The sequence below is a fragment of the Pristiophorus japonicus genome, chromosome 5, assembly GCF_044704955.1.
Source record: "Pristiophorus japonicus isolate sPriJap1 chromosome 5, sPriJap1.hap1, whole genome shotgun sequence".
Classification (NCBI taxonomy): Eukaryota; Metazoa; Chordata; class Chondrichthyes; family Pristiophoridae; genus Pristiophorus; species Pristiophorus japonicus.
In genome coordinates this window covers 96,905,049-96,926,735 of record NC_091981.1, presented here as the reverse complement: position 1 = coordinate 96,926,735, position 21,687 = coordinate 96,905,049, and the positions used below count along the sequence as shown (strand labels likewise).

Sequence of the window (21,687 nt, the reverse complement as noted above, 5' to 3'; positions counted from 1 at the left end):
GCAACCAGGGGCATTGCACATCCAGTGCAGCTCTACTCACCGGTGTTGCTCAGTGCAGCCGCAAAACCCACCGGAGGATTGCGGTGGGATGCTGGAGACCTCACCACTGCCTTTCACACCGCTCTGGGGTGAAACATGGAGCGCAAAGGACTAGAAAATTCAGCCCGTACATTTTTATCAAAATGGGGCGTGTCCGGCCACTTATGCCTGTCTTCAAAGTTTAGGCAGTGAAAACTTACTCCAAACTAACTTAGAATGGAGTAAGTGAAGATTTTTGTACATTCGAAAAAACCTTGTCTACACCTTAGAAAATCAGCCGTAGGTTACAAATTAGGCGTAGGGAATGGGGGCGGGTGGGGGGGTTTAAAGGGAAGTTTACAAACATTAAACATTTCAGTTTTACAAATAAAGAGCCATCATCAATAATAAATGATAAATACATCAATAAATCAATCAAAAAAAATTAATAAAAAATTTTAAAATTTTAAAAAAATCAATAAATAAAACATTTTCTACTTACCGACTGCAGCACTGGGAGTCCTCCAACAGCGTGCTGGGACGGCCCCCCAGTGTGTCTCCGACAGTGTCTCTATCTCTCTGTCTGTCAGTGTCTGTGTATCTGACAGCGAGGGGGGAGAGAAGGGAGGAGTGGGGGGTGGGAGAAGGGGGGTGGGGGGGGGGAGAAGGGGGGAGGGGGGGAGGAGGGAGGTAGAGGGGGGTGGGTGGAGGTAGGGGGGTAGAGGGGTTGGGGGGTAGGGTAGAGGGAGTGGAGTGGGGGTAGAGGGGTTGGAGGGTGGGGTGGGGGTAGAGGGGGGTGGGGTGGGGGAGGAGGAGAGGGGGAGGAGGGAGGGAGGGAAGGAGAGAGGAAGGAGGTAGGGAAAAAGAGAGGAGGGAGGGAAGGAGAGAGGAGGGGGTAGGGAAGGAGAGAGAGTGGGGGCAGGGAAGGAGAGGGGGGGAGGGAAGGAGGGGGGGGAGGGAAGGAGCGAGGGTGGGGGAGGGAAGGGAGAGAAGGAGGCTGAACGGCCGTGCCCAAGACCTCGGGCTGGATTTACAGGTAGGTGGCATCGGGTCTAAGGGGGGGGGGGGTCGCGGAGGTCCGGGGGGAGAGAGTCGCGGAGGTCCGGGGGGGGTGGGGGGGAAGAGTTGCGGGGGTCCAGGGGGGGTGGGGGGGAAGAGTCGCGGAAGCCCGGGGGGGGGGTGGGGAGAGCGGGGGTCGGGTCGGGTCGGAGGAGCCTTATTCACGCAGCCCCAGTGAGGCCATTCGGCCAGGGCTCGGGGCTGCGTGCTTCGGGCCCCTCCCACAGTTTTGGGCGCCTGGAGCTACTGCACATGCGCGCCCACTGTAGCGCGCATGTGCAGAGGCCCGGCACTGTTTTCAGCGCAGGGACCTGGCTCCGCCCCCTACAGCTCGTGCTGCGCTGTGCCCAGCTCCAGAGGACCTGCAGGGAGCCGGAGAATAGGTAAAATTTTTTTAGGCGCACTTTCTGGCGCAAAAAACAGGCGTCCGACGCGGCCCGAAACTTGGGCCCAATTAGTTCTCCGTTAATAAACTACCATTAAACATTTGGCTCCTTACACTATGATTATGCTATATCTCTTCTTACACTATTACCACATTATATTTGCGCTTACACTACCATGTTACATGTCCTCTTACATTATCATGTTTTATATATATATGCTCTTTACTTTCAAAGAAATTACATCTAACACTCTGTACATTGCAGAGTCTGCCTACATATGACACTCCAGAAGTATTTGGTCTGCACACCAATGCTGATATCACTTACCAGAGCAAACTTGCAAAGGATGTCCTAGATACTATACTAAGCATTCAGCCCAAGGACAGCGCCAGTGGAGGAGGAGAAACAAGAGAAGCAGTGGTAGCAAGGTTGGCTGATGACATGCTAGAGAAATTGCCTGTGGACTACATACCATTTGAGGTAGGCAATAAACCAGATAAAGAAGACAGTTCCATTTATTTTTTATTGGATGGTTCTAGTCCCAGTAGATTACAATACATACCTAATTGAGTAATTTGATGATTCCAACCCATTTTATATTAAATTTAGACTGGCAAAATTGAATGCTTGGAGCTCCCTAATAGTGTTTTTTAATCAAATCAGATGAGTAGCTTCATTATCATTTTAAAATTTTCCTCTGCTGAAAATGACATTTTAATGCAATTATCCAAAAGATCAGGTTTTTCTACACATTTCTTATCAGTTGAGTTTTTCAAGTGGTCCAAGTGATACACCAGGTAAAAATTAAGAGTAGCATTGCTTAGTAACCTGTATTTACTGACACATTTGTATAAAGTTAACGTTTGTATTGACTTAAGGGACTTTTGAGAAGGTGTTTGTTGTCCATTTCCTATGGACTGTGCATGCGCAAGCAACATAGGGAATTATGGTTCTAATGAATTGTTTTTTGCTGCATACAGGTTACTTCCAAAGGGATAGGAAGGGTTTCAGCCAGGCAAGCTTCTGTTTATATTACTTGGTTGCTTCCTGGCTGGAGTTCCAATGGTCCTGCCTAGAAGAGAAGTGTATGCAGGATAGTGTGTAACTTGGAGGGGAACTTGGAGGTGGTGGTGTTCTCTTGCACCTGCTGCCCTTGTCCTTCTAGGTGGGAGAGGTCGCGGGTTTGGGAGGTGCTTTGCTAAGCCTTGCTAAGTTGCTGCAGAGCATCTTGTAGATAGTACACACTGCAGCCACAGTGCGTCGGTGGTGGAGGGAGTGAATGTTTAAGGTAGTGGATGGGGTGTTGATCATGCAGGCTGCTTTGTCCTGGATGGTGTTGAGTTCTTGAGTGTTGTTGGAGCTGCGCTCATCCAAGCAAATGGAGAGAATTCCATCGCACTCCTTCCTTGTGCCTTGTAGGTGGTGGAAAAGCTTTTTGGGGAGTCAGGAGGTGAGTCACTCGCCGCAGAATACCCAGCCTCTGACCTGCTTTTGTGGTCCAGTTAAGTTACTGGTCAATGATGACCCCCAGGATGTTGATGGTGGGGGATTCTGCGATGGTAATGCCATTATATGTCAAGTGGCGGTGGTTAGACTTTCTCTTGTTGGAGATAGTCATTGCCTGGCACTTGTGTGGCGCAAATGTTACTTGCCACTTATCAGCCCAAACCTGAATGTCGTCCAGATCTTACTTCATTATCTGAAGAGTTGCGAATGGAACTGAACACTGTGCAGTCATCAGTGAACATCCTCATTCTGACCTTATGATGGAGAGAAGATCATTGATGAAGCAGCTGAAGATGGTTGGGCCTAGGACACTCCCCTGAGGAACTCCTGCAGCGATGTCTTGGGGCTGAGATGATTGACCAACAACCATAATCATCTTCCTTTGTGCTAGGTATGACTCCAGCCAGTAGAGCAATTTCCACCTGATTCCCATTGACTTCAAATGTGCTGAAAGTGCATAAATGACTTTAAGCAGCTTCTGTGACCACTAGAGAGCCCATGGGCCTTGTCAGTCAAGGCTTGAGGTCAGGACAGAGTGCTGTTATGATGGGAAGACATACTGTTGAATATTGATTCCAGGGCCTCTATGAGAGCAGTCTTTCATGCATAAGACATGGTACAATTGGCCAGGCTTTCTGTCACAGGGGGCCACATGGCAAGAAATATTTGAATTCCCCTGGCAGCAAACATTGTAAAGATTTTAACACTGAATTGATTATTTTGACTTTTTTTTGTTATTAAAATTTGGTCTGCCATGTTACAACCAGGCAGTTTAAACTACGAGAGCTATTGAGAATTCACCACAGATAACTGGTCTTCTGATCCTTATTATGAGAAATGTTCAAATTAATCCAGATCAGATCATACCATGTAGATTGTGCATGCCTGTTGGAGTTACTATCTATTGCTGTTGTATATTGTGCACAATAGATTTTAATAAGCTAACAAGTTGGATTGTTTGCCAGGTGAAAGAAAAGCTGCAGAAGATGGGAGCATTACAACCAATGAATATCTTCCTTCGTCAAGAAATTGACAGAATGCAAAGAGTAATTACTCTGGTGCGAAGTACTCTGGTGGACCTGAAACTTGCGATTGATGGAACTATCATTATGAGTGAAAATCTTAGAGATGCTTTAGACTGCATGTATGATGCTAGAATTCCGGCTCGGTGGAAAAAGGTAATTGTAAAGCAATGGGTAATTGTCATAAAATGTTACAGCATAGAAAAAGCCCTGAATATGGTGGCTTTCAGGTTCTCACAATGTCCCGAAGCACTTCCCATCCAATGAATTACTTTTGAAGTACAGTTACTGTTATGTAGGGAAATGCAGCAGCCAGTTTACAAAACACCCAGGTCCCACAGAAAATTAGATAAATTATCATTTATTCTGTTTGTTTTGTTTGAAGACCAGAACACTAAGAAACCTCTTTGCTTTTTGAATAGGCCCATGGGATCTTGCATCCAGATTAACAAGCAGACAAGATCTTGCTTTAAGGTCTCATTGAAACCCAGCAGTTCCTCAACAGTATATTCAAGTGTCAGTCTGAATTAGGTGCTTAAGTCTTGGAGTGGGACTTGAACCCACAATCATTTTACTCAGCAGCAAGAACCCTGCCCAGTGAGCCATGCTGTAATTTGCCTATATAATTGATTAAATTTACCCATATTTTGTGTTCTTTGAAAACCTTCAGCAACATTTTTACTCAGAAGAGTTAAGTTTATATTCTTCCCAGAACTATTTCTTTGTCAGTTCAAGAGAGGTAACAATGACACTGCCTGCAATTCCCAGCATGCCACAGTTTGGGGTATCTTTACTCTGGAGAATCTCCCAGCATACATCATGATGATTTTCTCAAGTAATTTGTGCAACATAAAATAGATCTTTAAACTATAACAGTAATTGTGTGGCTGTTTTGCGAAATGATTTTAAAACAAGCCAGAGCATTAACTTTTGAACGTTTGAGGTAAGCTTCAGCAGAAACAACTATATGGTTGGTTGAGGAAGGAAGAGATACGCGGAGTAGAAATTCAACACCGCCCGAAACAGATGGCACCTATCGCTTCTGATGTGTTTTCATCGCCACTGTAGATGAGATGGCCTCCTACGCGAAATTCAGCTCTTTTCATTTTATTTGGAGCGGACCGGAAGTAGCAGTCATAATGGGGGCGGAAGTGTGGCGGTGAGCACGCTAGAGGGGCGGAAGTGTGGCGGGACGGAGTCTCCGCCGCTGTCAGTCATCAGCCTGGCGCTGATGATGTCATGATGCGTGGGCGTCACCACGTCTCCCCTTCACTTAAAGGGGAGAGCCGCTGCGAGTTCTGCGATTATTTTAGTTAGGTCCACTGGGCCACCAGGGAGGGCTTCAGCTGGGCCAGCGGCCTGGCACCCAGGAGGGGGTGCCAGGCTGCCTGTTCGCGGCCCAGCCGAACCCAGAGGCATAATCGTCGGGCCAACCTGGCAATCGGCCAACAAAAAAAAAGCCGCGGCAGTGCGCGCCTCCCTTTGAATGGCCAGCGCAAAACCATGTCGTGCACTGACAGAAAAAAGCTGTCAGGGGCACCGCTCGACGGCCCGAAGGTTTTTGTAGCTGAATTTCAGTGGAGGTGTGGGAGATCGGTGATGCGCTCCTTGATGATGCACTTAGGAGGGTTCGGCAGCAGCAAGGCAGAAGTGGGGACCACCGGAAAAAGCACAGAGGTGAATTTCGCTGGCGGCGGCCATTCGTCCGGCAGTAAGAGGTCTTTTCAGCCCCGCTGGCTCAGAGAGGGAGAGATTTCTAAAAAAAAAATCAGTTAAGTTTGTCAAGCATAATCTGTTCTTTACAAATCCATACTGACTATCCCTGAGTAGACCATGCTTTTCTAGGTGTTCACCACTCACCCATCGCAGGCCGCTCACTGGCTTTTACATTGAAGAAAACCGTGCATGCACAAAAATTTGAATGGGCTGCACAACCAGTTAAAGGAACCGTGCACCTAAAATAAAAATTAGAGGGAACATTGTGAGGAAGTACTGCTTTGTTGGAGTTGCAGTATTTCAGATGAGATGTTAAACTGAGGCCCCATCTGCCCTCTCAAGTAACTGTAGAAGATTCCATAGCACATTCAAAGTGCAGGGAAGTTCTCGTATTGTACTGCTTAACACCTATCCTGCAACCAATACCATCAGAAACAGATTAACTGATCATTCATCATATTGCTGTTTGTTGTGCACAAGCTAGCTGCCATATTTGCCTCAAATATAGCAGTAACATACTTCAAAAGTACTTAATTTGCTTTGTGACCAACTTAGGACATAGGTGCTATAGAATCATAGAATGGTACTGCACAGAAGGAGGCCATTCGTCCCATTCAGTCTGTGCTGGCTCATTCGAAGAGCAATCCAGTTAGTCCCACTTCCCCACTCTTTCCACATATCCCTGCAATTTTTTCTCCTTCAAGTATTTATCCAATTCCGTTGTGAAGCTTACAGTTGAATCTGTATTCACCATCCTATCCATTAGTGCATTCTAAATCCTAACCACATGTTGCGTAGAAGAAAAAAATCCTCTGGTTCTTTTGCCAAATACCTTAAATCTGTGCCTTCTGGTTATTGACCTTCAGCCGTCGGAAGCAGTTTCTCATTATTTACTCTATAAAGACCCTTTATAATTTTAAACAATTCTATCAAATCTTCTCTGCTCTAAGGGGAACAATGCCAGCTTCTCTAGTCTATCCACGTAACTGTAATCCCTCATCCCTGGAACCATTGTAGTAAATCTCTTCTATACCCTTTCCAAAGCCTTCACGTCTTTCCTAAAGTGTGGTGCCCAGAATTGGGCACAATACTCCAGCTGAGGACGAACTAGTTAGTTTAGCATAACTTCCTGGCTTTTGTACTCTATTCCTCTTTTTATAAAGCCCAGGATCCCATATGCTTTATTAACTGCTATGTTAACCTGTCATGCCACTGTCAAAGATTTGTTCACAAACACCTACAGGTCTCTTCTTCTTGCACCCATTTTAAAGTTATGCCATTTAGCTTATATTGTTTCATTCTTCCTACCAAAATACATCACCTCACACTTTTCTTTTTTGAATTTCATCTGCCATGTGTTCGCCTATTCTACCAGCCTGTCTATGTCCTCTTAAAGTCTATTATTATCTTCCTCACTGTTTCTATACTTCCAAGTTTCATGTCATCTGCAAATTTCAAAATTGTGCCCTGTACCCCAGGTCCAATATATCAAGATCAAAAACTGCAATGTTCCTAGTACTGAACCTTGGGGAATACCACTGTATACCTCTCTCCAGTCCGATAAGCAACCATTCATCACAACTCTGTTTTCTATCCCTTAGCTAATTTTGTATCCATGCTGCTATTGCCCCTTTTATCCCATGGGCTTCAATTTTGCTAACAAGTCTAATTTATGGTACTTTATCAAACGACTTTTGAAAGTCCATATACACAACATCAACTGCACTGCCCTCGTCCATCCTCAAAAAACTCAATCAAATTAATCAAAGCAATCAAATCGATTTGCCTTGAACAAATCCATGCTGGCACTCCTTTACTAGTCCATGCTTGTCAAAGTGGCTGTGAGTTTTCTCCTAGATTATTGTTTCTAAAAGCTTCCCCATCACCGACGTTAATCTGATTGGCCTGTAATTGTCAGTTTATCCTTCCCTTTTTTGAACAAGGGTGTGACATTTGAAATCTTCCAATCCTCTGGCACCACCCCTGTAATCGAAGGAGGATTGGAAGATTGTGGCCATTACCTCTGAAATTTCTACCCTTACTTCCTTCAGTAACCTAGGATGCATCCCATCCAGACCGGATGATTTATCTACTTTAAGCACTACCACCCTTTCTGGTACCTCTTCCTTATCTATTTTTAACTCAGCCAGTATCCCGGCAAACTTCTTATACACTGTAGCTTTGGAAAAGTCCTCTTCCATGATAACCATCAATGCAAGGTACTCATTTAGCCTTCTGCTTCCACTAATAGATCTCTATTTTGGTCCCTAATTGGCCCTACATAATCTGACAACACATTTACTGTTAATATGCCTATAGAAGACATTTGGATTCACCTTTATGTTAGCTGCCAATTTTTGCATTTTATCAAGGAGGCTTTGAGGGTGTCCTTGAAACATTTCCTCTGCCCACCTGGGGCTCGCTTGTCATGTAGGGGTTCCGAGTAGAAACATAGAAAATAGGTACAGGAGCAGGCCATTTGGCCCTTCGAGCCTGCACCACCATTCAATATGATCATGGCTGATCATGCAACCTCAGTACCCCACTCCTGCCTTCTCTCCATACCCCCGATCCCTTTAGCCGTAAGGGCCACATCTAACTCCCTTTTGAATATATCCAACGAACTGGACTCAACAATTTTCTATGGTAGAGAATTCCATAGGTTCAAAATTCTCTGGGTGAAAAAGTTTCTCTTCATCTCGGTCCTATATGGCTTACCCCTTATCCTTAGACTGTGACTCCTGGTTCTGGACTTCCCCAACATCGGGAACATTCTTCCTGCATCTAACCTATCCAATCCCATCAGAATTTTATATCCTTCTATGAGATCCCCTCTCATTCTTTTAAATTCCAGTGACTATAAGCCTAGTCAATCCAGTCTTTCTTCATATGTCAGTCCTGCCATCCCGGGAATCAGTTTGGTGAACCTTCGCTGCACTCCCTCAATAGCAAGAATGTTCTTCCTCAGATTAGGAGACCAAAACTGCACACAATACTCAAGGTGTGGTCTCACCAAGGCCCCGTACAACTGCAGCAAGACCTCCCTGCTCCTATACTCAAATTCTCTCGCTATGAAGGCCAACATGCCATTTGCTTTCTTTACTGCCTGCTGTACCTGCATGCCTACTTTCAATGACTGATGTACCATGACACCCAGGTCTCGTTGCACCTCCCCTTTTACTAATCTGTCACCATTCAGATAATAATCTGCCTTCCTGTTTTTGCCACCAAAGTGGATAATCTCACACTTATCCACATTGTACTGCATCTGCCATGCATTTGCCCACTCACCTAACCTGTCCAAGTCACCCTGCAGCCTCTTAGCATTGTCCTCACAGCTCACACTGCCACCCAGCTTAGTGTCATCTGCAAACTTGGAGATATTACATTCAATTCCTTCTCTTTAAATCATTAATATATATTGTAAATAGCTGGGGTGCCAGCATTGAACCTTGCGGTACCCCACTAGTCACTGCCTGCCATTCTGAAAAGGACCCGTTTATTTCCACTCTTTGCTTCCTGTCTGCCAACCAGTTCTCTATCCATGTCAATACGTTACCCTCAATCCCATGTGCCTTAATTTTGCACACTAATCTCTTGTGTGGGACGTTGTCAAAAGCCTTTTGAAAGTCCAAATACACCACATCCACTGGTTCTCCCTTATCCACTCTACTAGTTCCATCCTCAAAAAAATTCTAGAAGATTTGTCACAAATGATTTCCCTTTCATAAATCCATGCTGACTTGGACCGATCCTGTCACTGCTTTCCAAATGCGCTGCTATTACATCTTTAATAATTGATTCCAACATTTTCCCCACTACCAATGTCAGGCTAACCAGTCAATAATTCCCTGTTTTCTCTCTCCTTTTTTAAAAAGTGGGGTTACATTAGCTACCCTCCAATCCATAGGAACTGATCCAGCGCCAATGGAATGTTGGAAAAGGACCACCGATGTATCTACTATTTCTAGGGCCACTTCCTTAAGTACTCTGGGATGCAGACTATTAGACCCTGGGGATTTATCGGCCTTCAATCCCATCATTTTCCATAACACCATTTCTTGACTAATAAGGATTTCTCTCAGTTCCCTCAGTTACTCCTTCTCGCTAGACCCTTGGTCCCCTAGTATTTTCGGGAGGTTATTCGTGTCTTCCTTAGTGAAGACAGAACCAAAGTATTTGTTCAATTGGTCTGCCATTTCCTTGTTCCCCATTATGAATTCATCTGATTCTGACTGCAAGGGACCTACATTAGTCTTCACTAATCTTTTTCTCTCACATATCTATAGAAGCTTTTGCAGTCAATTTTTATGTTCCCTGCAAGCTTACTCTCATTCTATTTTCCCCCTGCTAATTAAACCCTTAGTCCTCCTCTGTTGAATTCTAAATTTCTCCCATTCCTCAGGTATGCTGCTTTTTCTTGCCAATTTATATGCTTCTTCCTTGAATTTAACACTAACCCTAATTTTCCTTGTTAGCCACGGTTGAGTCACCTTCCCCGTTTTATTTTTACGCCAGTCAGGGATGTACAATTGTTGTGGTTCATCCATGTGATCTTTAAATGTCTGCCATTGCCTATCCACCGTCAACCCTTTAAGTATCATTCGCCAGAGCGCTTGCTTTGGGAGTCTTGTATCAGGCATGCAAACAATGTGGCCCACCCAACGGAGCTGGTAGAGTGTGGTCAGTGCTTCAATTCTGAGGATGTTGGCCTGATCGAGGACGCTAACATTGGTGTGTCTGTCCTCCCAGGGGATTTGCAGGATCTTGCGGAGGCATCGTTGGTGGTATTTCTCCAGTGATTTGAGATGTCTACTGTATGTGGTCCACGTCTCTGAGCCATACAGGAGGGCGGGTATCACCACAGCCCTGTAGACCATGAGCTTGGTGCCAGATTTGAGGGCCTGATCTTTGAACCCTCTCGTCCTCAGGCGGCCGAAGGCTGCGCTGGCACACTGAAGGCGGTGTTGAACCTTGTCATCGATGTCTGCCCTTGCTGATAATAGGATCCCGAGGTATGGAGAGTGGTCCACGTTGTTCAGGGCCGTGCCATGGACCTTGATGACTGGGGGGGCAGTGCTGTGTGGCGGGGTCAGGTTGGTGGAGGACCTTTGTCTTACGGATGTTTAGTGTAAGGCCCATGCTTTCGTTTGCCTCGGTGAAGATGTTGATGATGACTTGGAGTTCAGTCTCTGAATGTGCGCAGATGCAAGTCCCTGGCCAAAGACCGCCCTAACTGGAGGAAGTGCACCCGGGAGGGCGCTGAGCACTTCGAATCTCGTCGCCGAGAGCATGCAGAAAACAAGCGTAAGCAACAGAAGGAGCGTACGGCAAACCAGTCTAACCCACCCTTTCCTTCAACGATTGCCTGTCCCACCTGTGACAGACAGTAAATCCCGTATTAAACTGTTCAGTCACCTAAGAACTCACTTTTCGAGTGGAAGCAAGTCTTCCTCGATTTCGAGGGACTGCCTATGACGATGTTGATGATGAGCTGCCAATTTATTATTATACTGTCTCTTTCCCCTCTTATTTTCTTTTTCACTTCTCCTCTGTATTTTTTATATTCAGCCTGATTCTCCCTTGAATTATCAAGCTGATAGATATCGTGTTCCTCCTTTTTTGTTTCATCCTACTTTCTAACTCCTTCATCGTCCAGAGATCTCTGGCTATGGTTTACCTCCATTTTCCCCTTGTGGGAATGTACTTAGACTGTACCCGAACCACCTCCTCTTTGATGGCAGTAGTATTTAATGGGATCATCAGCAAAAACTTGCACCTGACATGTTTCTGCAGTTTGACTGACTCTGAGCAACTTGTTCAACTCCAGCAACTTTATTAACCTCTTTCAAGGTTCTGCGATAACAGTGGGTGTTGTTGCAAGAGGAGAACCCCTTCATTCTTATTTAAAGACTTCTGCTCACAACAGTTGCTTACAGTCATGGGGACTCTACTGGCAGTCCCACTTGCTCGCGGAGAAGACGAGAAGATACGTGCAGAGAGGAGGATGAGTGCTCTCAACATGAGGCCTTGCCCATCTAGGGTCTTCTGAGAGCACTTAAGTGAGGAGCAGTATATTAAGAGGCTCCGCTTCACCAAGAAGCTGGTCACAGAACTCTGCCGCCTCCTGCAACCAGACCTGCAGCCTGAGAGCAGGGCGATCACTGCTCTCAGTGGCAGTTAAGGTCACCATGGCTCTCAATTTCCTCGCCAGTGGATCATTCCATTCTAAGCAGATGCCATAGCTAACATCTTGCAGTTCGCCATCTATCACTGCACCCGGGAGGTCACTAAGGCTCTCTACACCAGAAAGAACTACATTTTCTTCTCTCTGAGCAGAGAGAAGCAGGACAAGCGTCCATGTGGCTTTGCCAGGATAGCGGCGCATAAAAATCCTGAGACCTTCCGTAACCGCAAAGGCTACGACTCACTTAATGTGCAGTTGGTGTGCGAGCACGTCTAGAGGTTCCTGTTGGTCAATGTCTGATATCCTGCCAGCAGCCATGGTGCCTTCATCCTGCATCAGTCCGGTGTGCCAGCAATCTACCACCATCACATGAAACTCACTCGAGGGTGGCTGCTTGGAGACAAGGACTATCCGCTCTGCCCTTGGCTGATGACTCCCCTCTGCAACTCAACCACTCGTGCCCAGCACTCACATAAGGAGAGCAATGCTTCCACCAGGAACATCATCGAGCAGACTATCGGGCTACTGAAGCAATGGTTCTGCTACCTTGACTGCTCAGAAGGAGCCCTCCAGTACATGGCAAAGCGGGTGTCCTATTTTATGGTGGTCTGTTGCATACTCCATAACTTGGCTTCCTTTCTGGGGCGGTAATGTGGGGCACAGTGTTACGCACTGGGCCACGTAGCGCTGTCGCGTAGGAGGGGCTCTTTCCTTCATTAAAAGAAGGGCCCAAGCTGCAAATGCTGCAGGTATGAAACAGGCCTCCATGGACCACCGGGGAGCGGGGGTTGCTGTGCCAAGCAGAATGCTGGGCTGAACGATCGAGGCATGGACCCCGCGATCGGGGCAGCGAAGAAAAATGGCTTTTTTTTTCATGGCCACCACCTCCCCTTTAAGTAGCGCCTCGCAAGCGTCCTGCAACCCGGTTCATGTCCCCTGAAGCTGTTGTTGGCATCACCTGGTGCAGCTTCAGAGGGCGCTCCCAAATTTTTGTTCCGGGACAAAAATGGGGCGCTGAGCACGGTGATGACATCATCATCGCCAGCGGAGCGGGGTGCTACGAGTTGCCGCCGCCACTAAACACCTGCAGAAATTAGCGGGAGTCGTTAACAGCGACAGGCCCAGACAAAAAGTTGTTAGTGCCTTCAGGGGGCGCTAACAGGGCACTAACAGGAGATGCAAAGGACCCGAATTTGTAGGCCTAATTATTTACTCAAGCTTAACGAGAACCACTGAGATATTGAATGTAAAGAACCTAAATATTAGATAACTAGGTACTTAACCTAAATACTTATCTTCAAGTTCTGCGGCTCCACTCCTTTTGAGTTGGACATGAAGAACTGCCTTCCTCCTCTCCTCTAAATTCCCACTGTCACCAAATTCACAGCTTCCACTCTGTTTGTGATCCATTCCGATTGCGATTCACTCAGCTCTGTCATAGGAATGCAGTTCCTGTTTTATTTTTCTTTTCATTCTGCCATTAGACTCTAAATTATATGAGTAATGCCATAGGAGATCTGGTAGTATAATAATTGTTGTGTTTGGATTGTCGACTTCACCTTACACCGACCATACACCTCCTCAAGGTGTTTGTCTTGTCCTGTCATTAAGGGAACGCACTTATCTTTATCAAGCCATCTTGCAGGGATCAGCCTTCACTTCAGCCGATCCCATTAGAGGGATAGAATCATAGAAGCAGAGACGGAGGCTGTTCGGACTGTCATGCCTGTGCTGACTCTTTGAAAGTGCAATTGTACTTCATTTCACAACCCCGTTTTTTTAATCTGAAAGCCATTGTCTATGGGTGTTACTAAAATGGGAACATAAATGAACACAATGTGCAAATTGTCTCCTAATTAGGAATCCAATTAGGGGAGCATACTGATGCCATTAGGATTCTATTCTGGCTTAGTAACAAGGCATACATTTTTATTCTCTGTGCTTCGAATAATATGATTTGCGCCTGTATGGTAGTTGATAATGTCTGTTTATTTCACAAGAGAGTATTAGTTTAATTAGTAACACAAAAGTTGTCTTGTACTCCAGACATCTTGGGAATCAAGCACACTTGGTTTTTGGTTTACTGAACTATTGGAGCGAAATTGTCAATTCCATTCCTGGATCTTTGAAGGGAGACCAAACAGCTTTTGGATGACTGGCTTTTTTAACCCTCAAGGATTTCTAACAGCAATGAGACAGGTAATGCAAATCTTCTTGTATCTAATTTGTTGGTGAGGTTTAGTACAATCATTATTGAGGCCTGCTTATAATTAATATTTTTTAAAGCTTGTGCAGGTGAAATTATCTTCCACACTACTTTAAATTCAACCATACTTCTCAAAAATAACACATTCTGATTGCCTGTTAGTTCTTTGTTTAAAATGAATTGAGGTTATCTTGTTACCTCTAGACTTGACTATTCCAATGCTCTCCTGGCTGGCCTCTCTTCTTCCATGCTTCATAAACTTGAGCTCATCCAAATCTCTGCTGCCCGTATCCTAGCTCGCACCAAGTCCCATTCACCTCTGTGCTTGCTAACCTACATTGGCTCCTGGTCCGGCAATGCCTCGATTTTAAAATTCTCATCCTGGTTTTCATATCCTCCGTGGCCTCACTCCTCTCTATCCCTGTAACCTCCTCCAGCACTACAACGCTCCTCCAATTCTGGTCTCTTTGGCATCCCCAATGTTAATCGCTCCACCATTGGCGGCTGTGCCTTCAGCTGTCTAGGGCCTAAGCTGTTGAATTCCCTCCCTAAAACTCTCCACCTCTCTACCTCACTCTCCTCCCTTAAGTTACTCCTTAAAACCTACCTCTTTGACCAAGCTTTTGGTCATCTGCCCTAATATCTCTTTTCATGGCTCATTGCCAAATTATGTTTGATAAATCTCCTGTGAAGCACCTTAGGACGTTTTACTACATTAAAGGCGCTGCATAAATGCAAGTTGTTGTTCTTGTTGAAATTTCTATTCAGGGCAACTAAAGACTTCATTAACTAGTTTACATGAACTGATTTGAATTATTATCATTGGAATTTCACAAAAGGCTACTTTTGCATGTTACCTTGGAACATTTTACTATTTTAAAGGTGTTATTTAAATGCAAGTTGTTATTACATTATACCTCCGCTTTATTTAATTTTTTTCTAGTCCTCTATACATAAACTATACTACTAACAAATGTACATTATTCTGGAAGAACACACAGGGCACAATGGAAGTTATTTTTCCATTTAGTTCACAGTTAAAATACTACAGACCCAAATGATATGCTGAATTTATTAATGAAGTCCTCAAGCTGGCCATCTACAAGGAATAGGAGAAGGCCATTCAGCCCCTTGAGCCTGTCCGTCATTCAATTAGATCATGGCTGATCTGCACCCCAACTCCATTCACCTGCCTTTGCTCTATCATCCATGATACACTTGCCCAACAAAAATATATCGATCTCAGTCTTAAAAAGTTCAATTGACCCAACATTCTCAGGTCTGGATATTGTATTATAATTTAATCCATTTTTTTTAGGGTGCTACGAGATCATATTGTAAAATAAAGCTGTTAAATACTGTTGTTGTTTTAAGTTCAAAAGTGGGGCTGTTCACTGATTTTACAGTGTAGTATCTCCAAATTTGCCGCCAATGGTGGAGCGATTAGACGAGGGGATTAAATGTAGTATCTCCAAATTTGCGGATGACACTAAGTTGGGTGGCAGTGTGAGCTGCGAGGAGGATGCTATGAGGCTGCAGAGTGACTTGGATAGGTTAGGTGAGTGGGCAAATGCATGGCAGATGAAGTATAATGTGATAAATGTGAGGTTATCCACTTTGGTGGTAAAAACAGAGAGACAGACTATTATCTGAATGGTGACAGATTAGGAAAAGGGGAGGTGCAACGAGACCTGGGTGTCATGGTACATCAGTCATTGAAGGTTGGCATGCAGGTATAGCCTGCGGTTAAGAAAGCAAATGGCATGTTGGCCTTCATAGCGAGGGGATTTGAATACAGGGGCAGGGAGGTGTTGCTACAGTTGTACAGGGCCTTGGTGAGGCCACACCTGTAGTATTGTGTACAGTTTTGGTTTCCTAACTTGAGGAAGGACATTCTTGCTATGGAGAGAGTGCAGCGAAGGTTCACCAGACTGATTCCCGGGATGGCAGGACTGACATATCAAGAAAGACTGGATCAACTGGGTTTGTATTCACTGGAGTTCAGAATGAGAGGGGATCTCATAGAAACGTTTAAAATTCTGACGGGTTTAGACAGGTTAGATGCAGGAAGAATGTTCCCAATGTTGGGGAAGTCCAGAACCAGGGGTCACAGTCTAAGGATAAGGGGTAAGCCATTTAGGACCGAGATGAGGAGAAACTTCTTCACCCAGAGAGTGGTGAACCTGTGGAATTCTCTACCACAGAAAGTTGTTGAGGCCAATTCACTAAATATATTCAAAAAGGAGTTAGATGAAGTCCTTACTACTAGGGGGATCAAGGGGTATGGCGAGAAAGCAGGAATGGGGTACTGAAGTTGCATGTTCAGCCATGAACTCATTGAATGGTGGTGCAGGCTAGAAGGGCTGAATAGCCTACTCCTGCACCTATTTTCTATGTTTCTATTCATAATTCCTCTGTTAATGGGGCAGACCATGCCAGTCCAGAGCAGGACCTGGACAACATCCAGACTTGGGCTGACAAGTGCCAGGTAACATTTGCACCACATAAATGCCAGACAATGACCATCTACAACAAGAGTTGCACCCACCTCCCTCTAACCTTCAGCAGCACCACCATCACCATATCCTTCCCATCAACATCCTGAAGATCACCACTAACTTGAACCTTAACTGGACTAACCATATTAACACTGTGGCTATAAAAGCAGGCAGAGGGTGGATACTCTGTGACAGGTGGATCAAATCCTGATCCCTCAATACCACTCCACCATTTACAAGGCTCAAGTCAGGAGTGTGATGAAATACTCACCGCTTGCCCGGATGGCTGCAGCTGTAATAACACTCAAAAAACTTGACATCCTCTTAAAAAAAAAAGTAGCCCATTTGATCAGTGGCCCAACCACTGAACTCAACATCTGCACCCTGCACCGCTGGTGCATTGTGGCCCTGTGATCTCTAGTACCAAGTTGAAGAGCAGAAATGACATTGTAACATCATCACCTGCGAGTTCATCTCGCAAGCCATCCTGACTTGAAAATATACTGCCATTTCTTCATCGCTGCTAGGTCTTGGAATTCCCTACCTAAAAACATTGTGGGAGCACCATCACCAAATGGACTGCAGCAGTTCAAGGAGAAGGGCCATCATTATCACCTCCTCAAGGCACCGAAGGATAGGCAATAATGGGTTATTGTCTCCATTACCGCACCCGCGTGCATTTCACCTAGTGATCATTCTTTGTATAAAGAAGATTTCCTAATATCAATCCTTAATTTGCCTTTCAGCAATTTCAACTTTCTAGCAGCTTGTCCTGCTCTGCATAGCCTCTGGTTATTCTCCCAGTCAGGCTCAATGCCACGATAAAAGCCACCCATGTCTGGGAGCAACTGGTTTGTGCCACCTTTTTCTACATCATAGTTTTAGTTGATGCAGTATCCTAGATTTACCTTTTCCATGCCATTTACTGGAATGAACCTTGGCTCAGTGGTAGCATTTCCTCCTATGAGTCAGGCTATGGGTTCATGCCGCAAAGAGTATAGCGTGCACGCACCGAACGACCGGCAGAATGCAGAGCAGGCAGATTATGACAGAAATGCTGATTTGATGCCAGTACTGCCATTTTGGAGCCCCAACCTCTTCTCGAGCTACAGTATGCGGACGACGCCTGTGTCTGCACACATACAGAGGCTGAACTCCAGGATATAGTCGACGTATTTACTGAGGTGTACGAAAGCATGGGCCTCACACTAAACATCAGCAAAACAAAGGTCCTCCACCAGCCTGTTCTTACTGCACAGCACTGTCCCCCAGTCAACAAGATCCATGCCGTGGCCCTGGACAACATGGACCACTTCCCATATCTCGGGAGCCTCCTATCAACAAGAACAGGCATTGACGACGAGATCCAACACCGCCTCCAGTGCGTCAGTGCAGGCTTCGGCCGCCTGAGGAAAAGAATGTTTGAAGACCAGGCCCTCAAAACTGCCACCAAGCTCATGGTCTACAGGGCTGTAGTAATACCTGCCTTCCTGTATGACTCAGAGACATGGACCATGTACAGTAGACACCTCAAGTCGCTGGAGAAATACCACCAACGATGCCTCTGCAAGATCCTACAAATCCCCTCGGAGGACAGATGCACCAACATTAGCGTCCTCGCCCAGGCGCACATCCCCAGCATTGAAGCACTGACCACACTTGAACAGCTCCGCAGGGCAGGCCACATAGTCCGCATGCCAGACACGAGACTCCCAAAGCAAGCGCTCTACTCGGAATTCCTTCACAGCAAATGAGCCAAAGGTGGGCAGCGGAAACGTTACAAGGACACCCTCAAAGCCTCCCTGATAAAGTGCAACATCCCCACTGACACCTGGGAGACCTTGGCCAAAGACCGCCCTAAGTGGAGGAAGCGCATCCGGCAGGGCGCTGAGCACCTCGAGTCTTGTCGCCGAGAGCATGCAGAAATCAAGCGCAGGCAGCGGAAAGAGCGCGCGGCAAACCCGTCCCACCCACCCCTTCCCTCAATGACTATCTTCCCCACCTGTCACAGAGCCTATGGTTCCCGTATTTGATATGTCTTTACTATATAGTATAAATGCACACGAGGCCCATACTTGAGAGAAGTTCACTCTTACCACTTACCTGTATTACCAGGACCTCAAGTGATGACGGTGGTTGGAGCTTCCCCTTTTATACCTGAAAGTCCAGGTTAGGAGTGTCTCCCACAAGTTCACCCCTTGTGGTCAATGTTCTCAAGGTGTACAACTTAGTCAGCTTATACATGGGTTACAATGATAGTTGAATACATGACATCACCTCCCCCGTAAAGTCTTATTGGGATCACAGGTTAAGTCTCTCTGGTGGTTTACGCTCCCTTGTAGAGCGCTTGAGTTGGGGCTCCGGTTGTTGGGCTCTGGCCTGAGTGTCTGCTGTTTGCGGTGCCTCAGGCCTGTCCTGACTGCCGACAGTGACTGGGCTCTCCTCCACTTGGTTAGGTGTTCAGTCACTTGTGGTGGAGTAAACTCTACGTCGTGTTCTTCCTCTGCTTCTTCTATGGGATTGTTGAACCTCCTTTTAGTTTGATCCACGTGTTTGCGGCAGATTTGTCCATTGGTAAATTTAACTACCAAAACCCTATTCCCCTCTTTGGCAATCACAGTGCCTGCAAGCCATTTGGGCCCTGCAGCGTAATTAAGGACAAAAACAGAGGCATTGACATCAATACATCGCGCCCTCGCATTCTTGTCATGGTAGTCACATTGTGACTGATGCCTGCTCTCAACAATTTCTTTCATAGTGGGGTGTATAAGGGAGAACCTGGTTTTGAGCATCCTTTTCATTAGCAGCTCTGTGGGTGGAACCCCTGTGAGCGAGTGTGGTCAGGATCTATTGGCCAACAGGAGGCGTGATAAGTGGCTTTGTAGGGAACCCCCTTGGATTCTGAGCATCCCCTGTTTGATTATCTGCACTGCTCGTTCCGCCTGGCCGTTTGAGGCCGGCTTGAACGGTGCCGTTCTGACATGGTTAATTCCATTTCCTGCCATGAAGTCCTGGAATTCAGTGCTTGTGAAGCATGGGCCATTGTCGCTGACCAAGACATCCGGTAGACCATGGGCGGCGAACATTGCCCGTAGACTTTCTACCGTGGCAGAGGATGTGCTTGAATTTAAAATGGCACACTCAATTCATTTGGAGTAGGCATCTACTACAACCAAAAACATTTTTCCCATGAAAGGACCTGCGTAGTCCATATGGATACGTGACCATGGCTTGGCGGGCCAGGGGCTAAGGGGGGCTTCCCTGGGTGCGTTGCCCAGCTGAGCACACGTGTTGCACCTGCGAGCACAAAGTTCCAGGTCTGCAGCTATCCCTGCCCACCAAACGTGTGATCTGGAAATTGCCTTCATCATGACAATGCCCAGGTGCTCATTGTGAAGTTCTCTGATAAACACCTCTCTGCCCCTCTGGGGCATGACAACTCGGTTTCCCCATAGTAGGCAATTGGCCTGAATCGAGAGTTCATCCTTGCACCTATGAAATGGTTTAAATTCCTCAGGGCATGCCCCGTACGTGGTTGCCCAGTCCCCATTCAGGACACATTTCTTAACTAAAGACAGTAGCGGGTCTTTATTTGTCCAGAGTTTAATCTGACGGGCTGTCACAGGTGAGCCTTCACTTTCGAAAGCTTCAACAGCCATGACCATCTCAGCATCATGCTCAGTTGCGCCCTCAGTGGTGGCTAGTGGGAGCCTGCTGAGTGCATCGTCGCAGTTTTCAGTGGCCGGTCTGTGCCGAATTGTATAGTCATAGACAGCTAATGTGAGTGCCCACCTCTGTATGCGGGCCGATGCATTCGCATTTATGTCCTTATTACCGACCAAAAGGGATGTTAGGGTTTTGTGATCTGTCTCCAGCCAAACAGGTACTGGTGCATTTTTTTTACTGCATATACACATGCTAGTGCTTCCTTTTCTACCATCTCATAGCCCCTTTCTGCCTGGGACAGACTTCTGGAGGCATAAGCTACTGGCTGAAACTGACCATTGCTGCAACACACACCCGACCCCATAGGACGACACATCGCACGTTAAAACTAGTTTCTTGTACGGGTCATATAACGTTAACAGTTTGTTGCAGCTTAACAAATTGCGTGCTCTATCAAAAGCCCTTTCCTGGCTGTTCCCCCAATCGCGACCTTTGTGTAGGAGCAGGTGTAACGGCTCTAACAGCGTGCTCAATTTGGAAAGAAAGTTACCAAAATAGTTCAGGAGCCCAGGAACGAACGCAGCTCTGTCGTGTTACGGGGTCTGGGTGCTCTCTGGATCGCTTCCGTTTTGGATGCATTAGGTCTGATCCCGTCTGCTGCTACCCTCCTCCCCAGGAATTCTACCTCTGGAGCTAAGAAGACGCACTTCGCCTTTTTCAATCGCAGCCCTACCCGGTCCAGGCTGCGTAGCACCTCCTCCAGGTTGTGGAGGTCTTCAGTATCGCGACCCGTGATGAGGATGTCATCTTGAAAAACCACCTTGGAATCGACTTGAGGAGGATTTCCATATTTCGCTGAAAGATCGCGGAGGCCGAACGAATCCCGAACGGACATCTGTTATACTCAAACAACCCCTTGTGTGTCGTGATGGTCATCAGCTTCTTCGACTCACTCGCCAGCTCCTGGGTCATGTAAGCTGAGGTCAGGTCCAATTTTGAAAAAAGTTTGCCACCGGATTGCGTCGCTCTCGGTAGCGGGTACTGGTCTTGGAGTGACACCGGATTGATGGTGGCCTTATAATCGACACATATCCTGACCAACCCATCCGCCTTGAGCACCGGCACGATCGGGCTCACCCAGTCACTGAATTCGACTGGCGAGATAATGCCTTCTCTCAGCAGGCGGTCCAATTCGCATTCTATCTTTTCCCGCATCACGTACGGCACCGCTCTGGCCTTGTGGTGTACTGGTCTGGTGTCTGGATTTATGTGAATCACTACCTTGGTCCCCATGAAAGTGCCGATGCCAGGTTGAAATAATGAATCAAATTTGTCGAGAACCTGTGAGCATGATACTTGCTCCACAGAAGAAATTGCATTGACATCACCCCATTTCCAGTTCATGACAGCAAGCCAACTCCTC

The 21,687-nt window shown here is 46.3% G+C and overlaps 1 protein-coding gene across 1 annotated transcript in view; it reads left to right on the top strand.

Annotated features, from left to right (window-relative positions):
- The window catches only part of dnah5 (dynein, axonemal, heavy chain 5), a 457,249-nt gene that overhangs the window by 425,800 nt on the left and 9,762 nt on the right, over positions 1 to 21,687 (top strand). Inside the window, 3 exon segments of the mRNA XM_070880791.1 lie at positions 1,728 to 1,943; positions 3,935 to 4,147; positions 13,941 to 14,093. Coding sequence (XP_070736892.1) covers positions 1,728 to 1,943; positions 3,935 to 4,147; positions 13,941 to 14,093 — 582 coding nt within the window.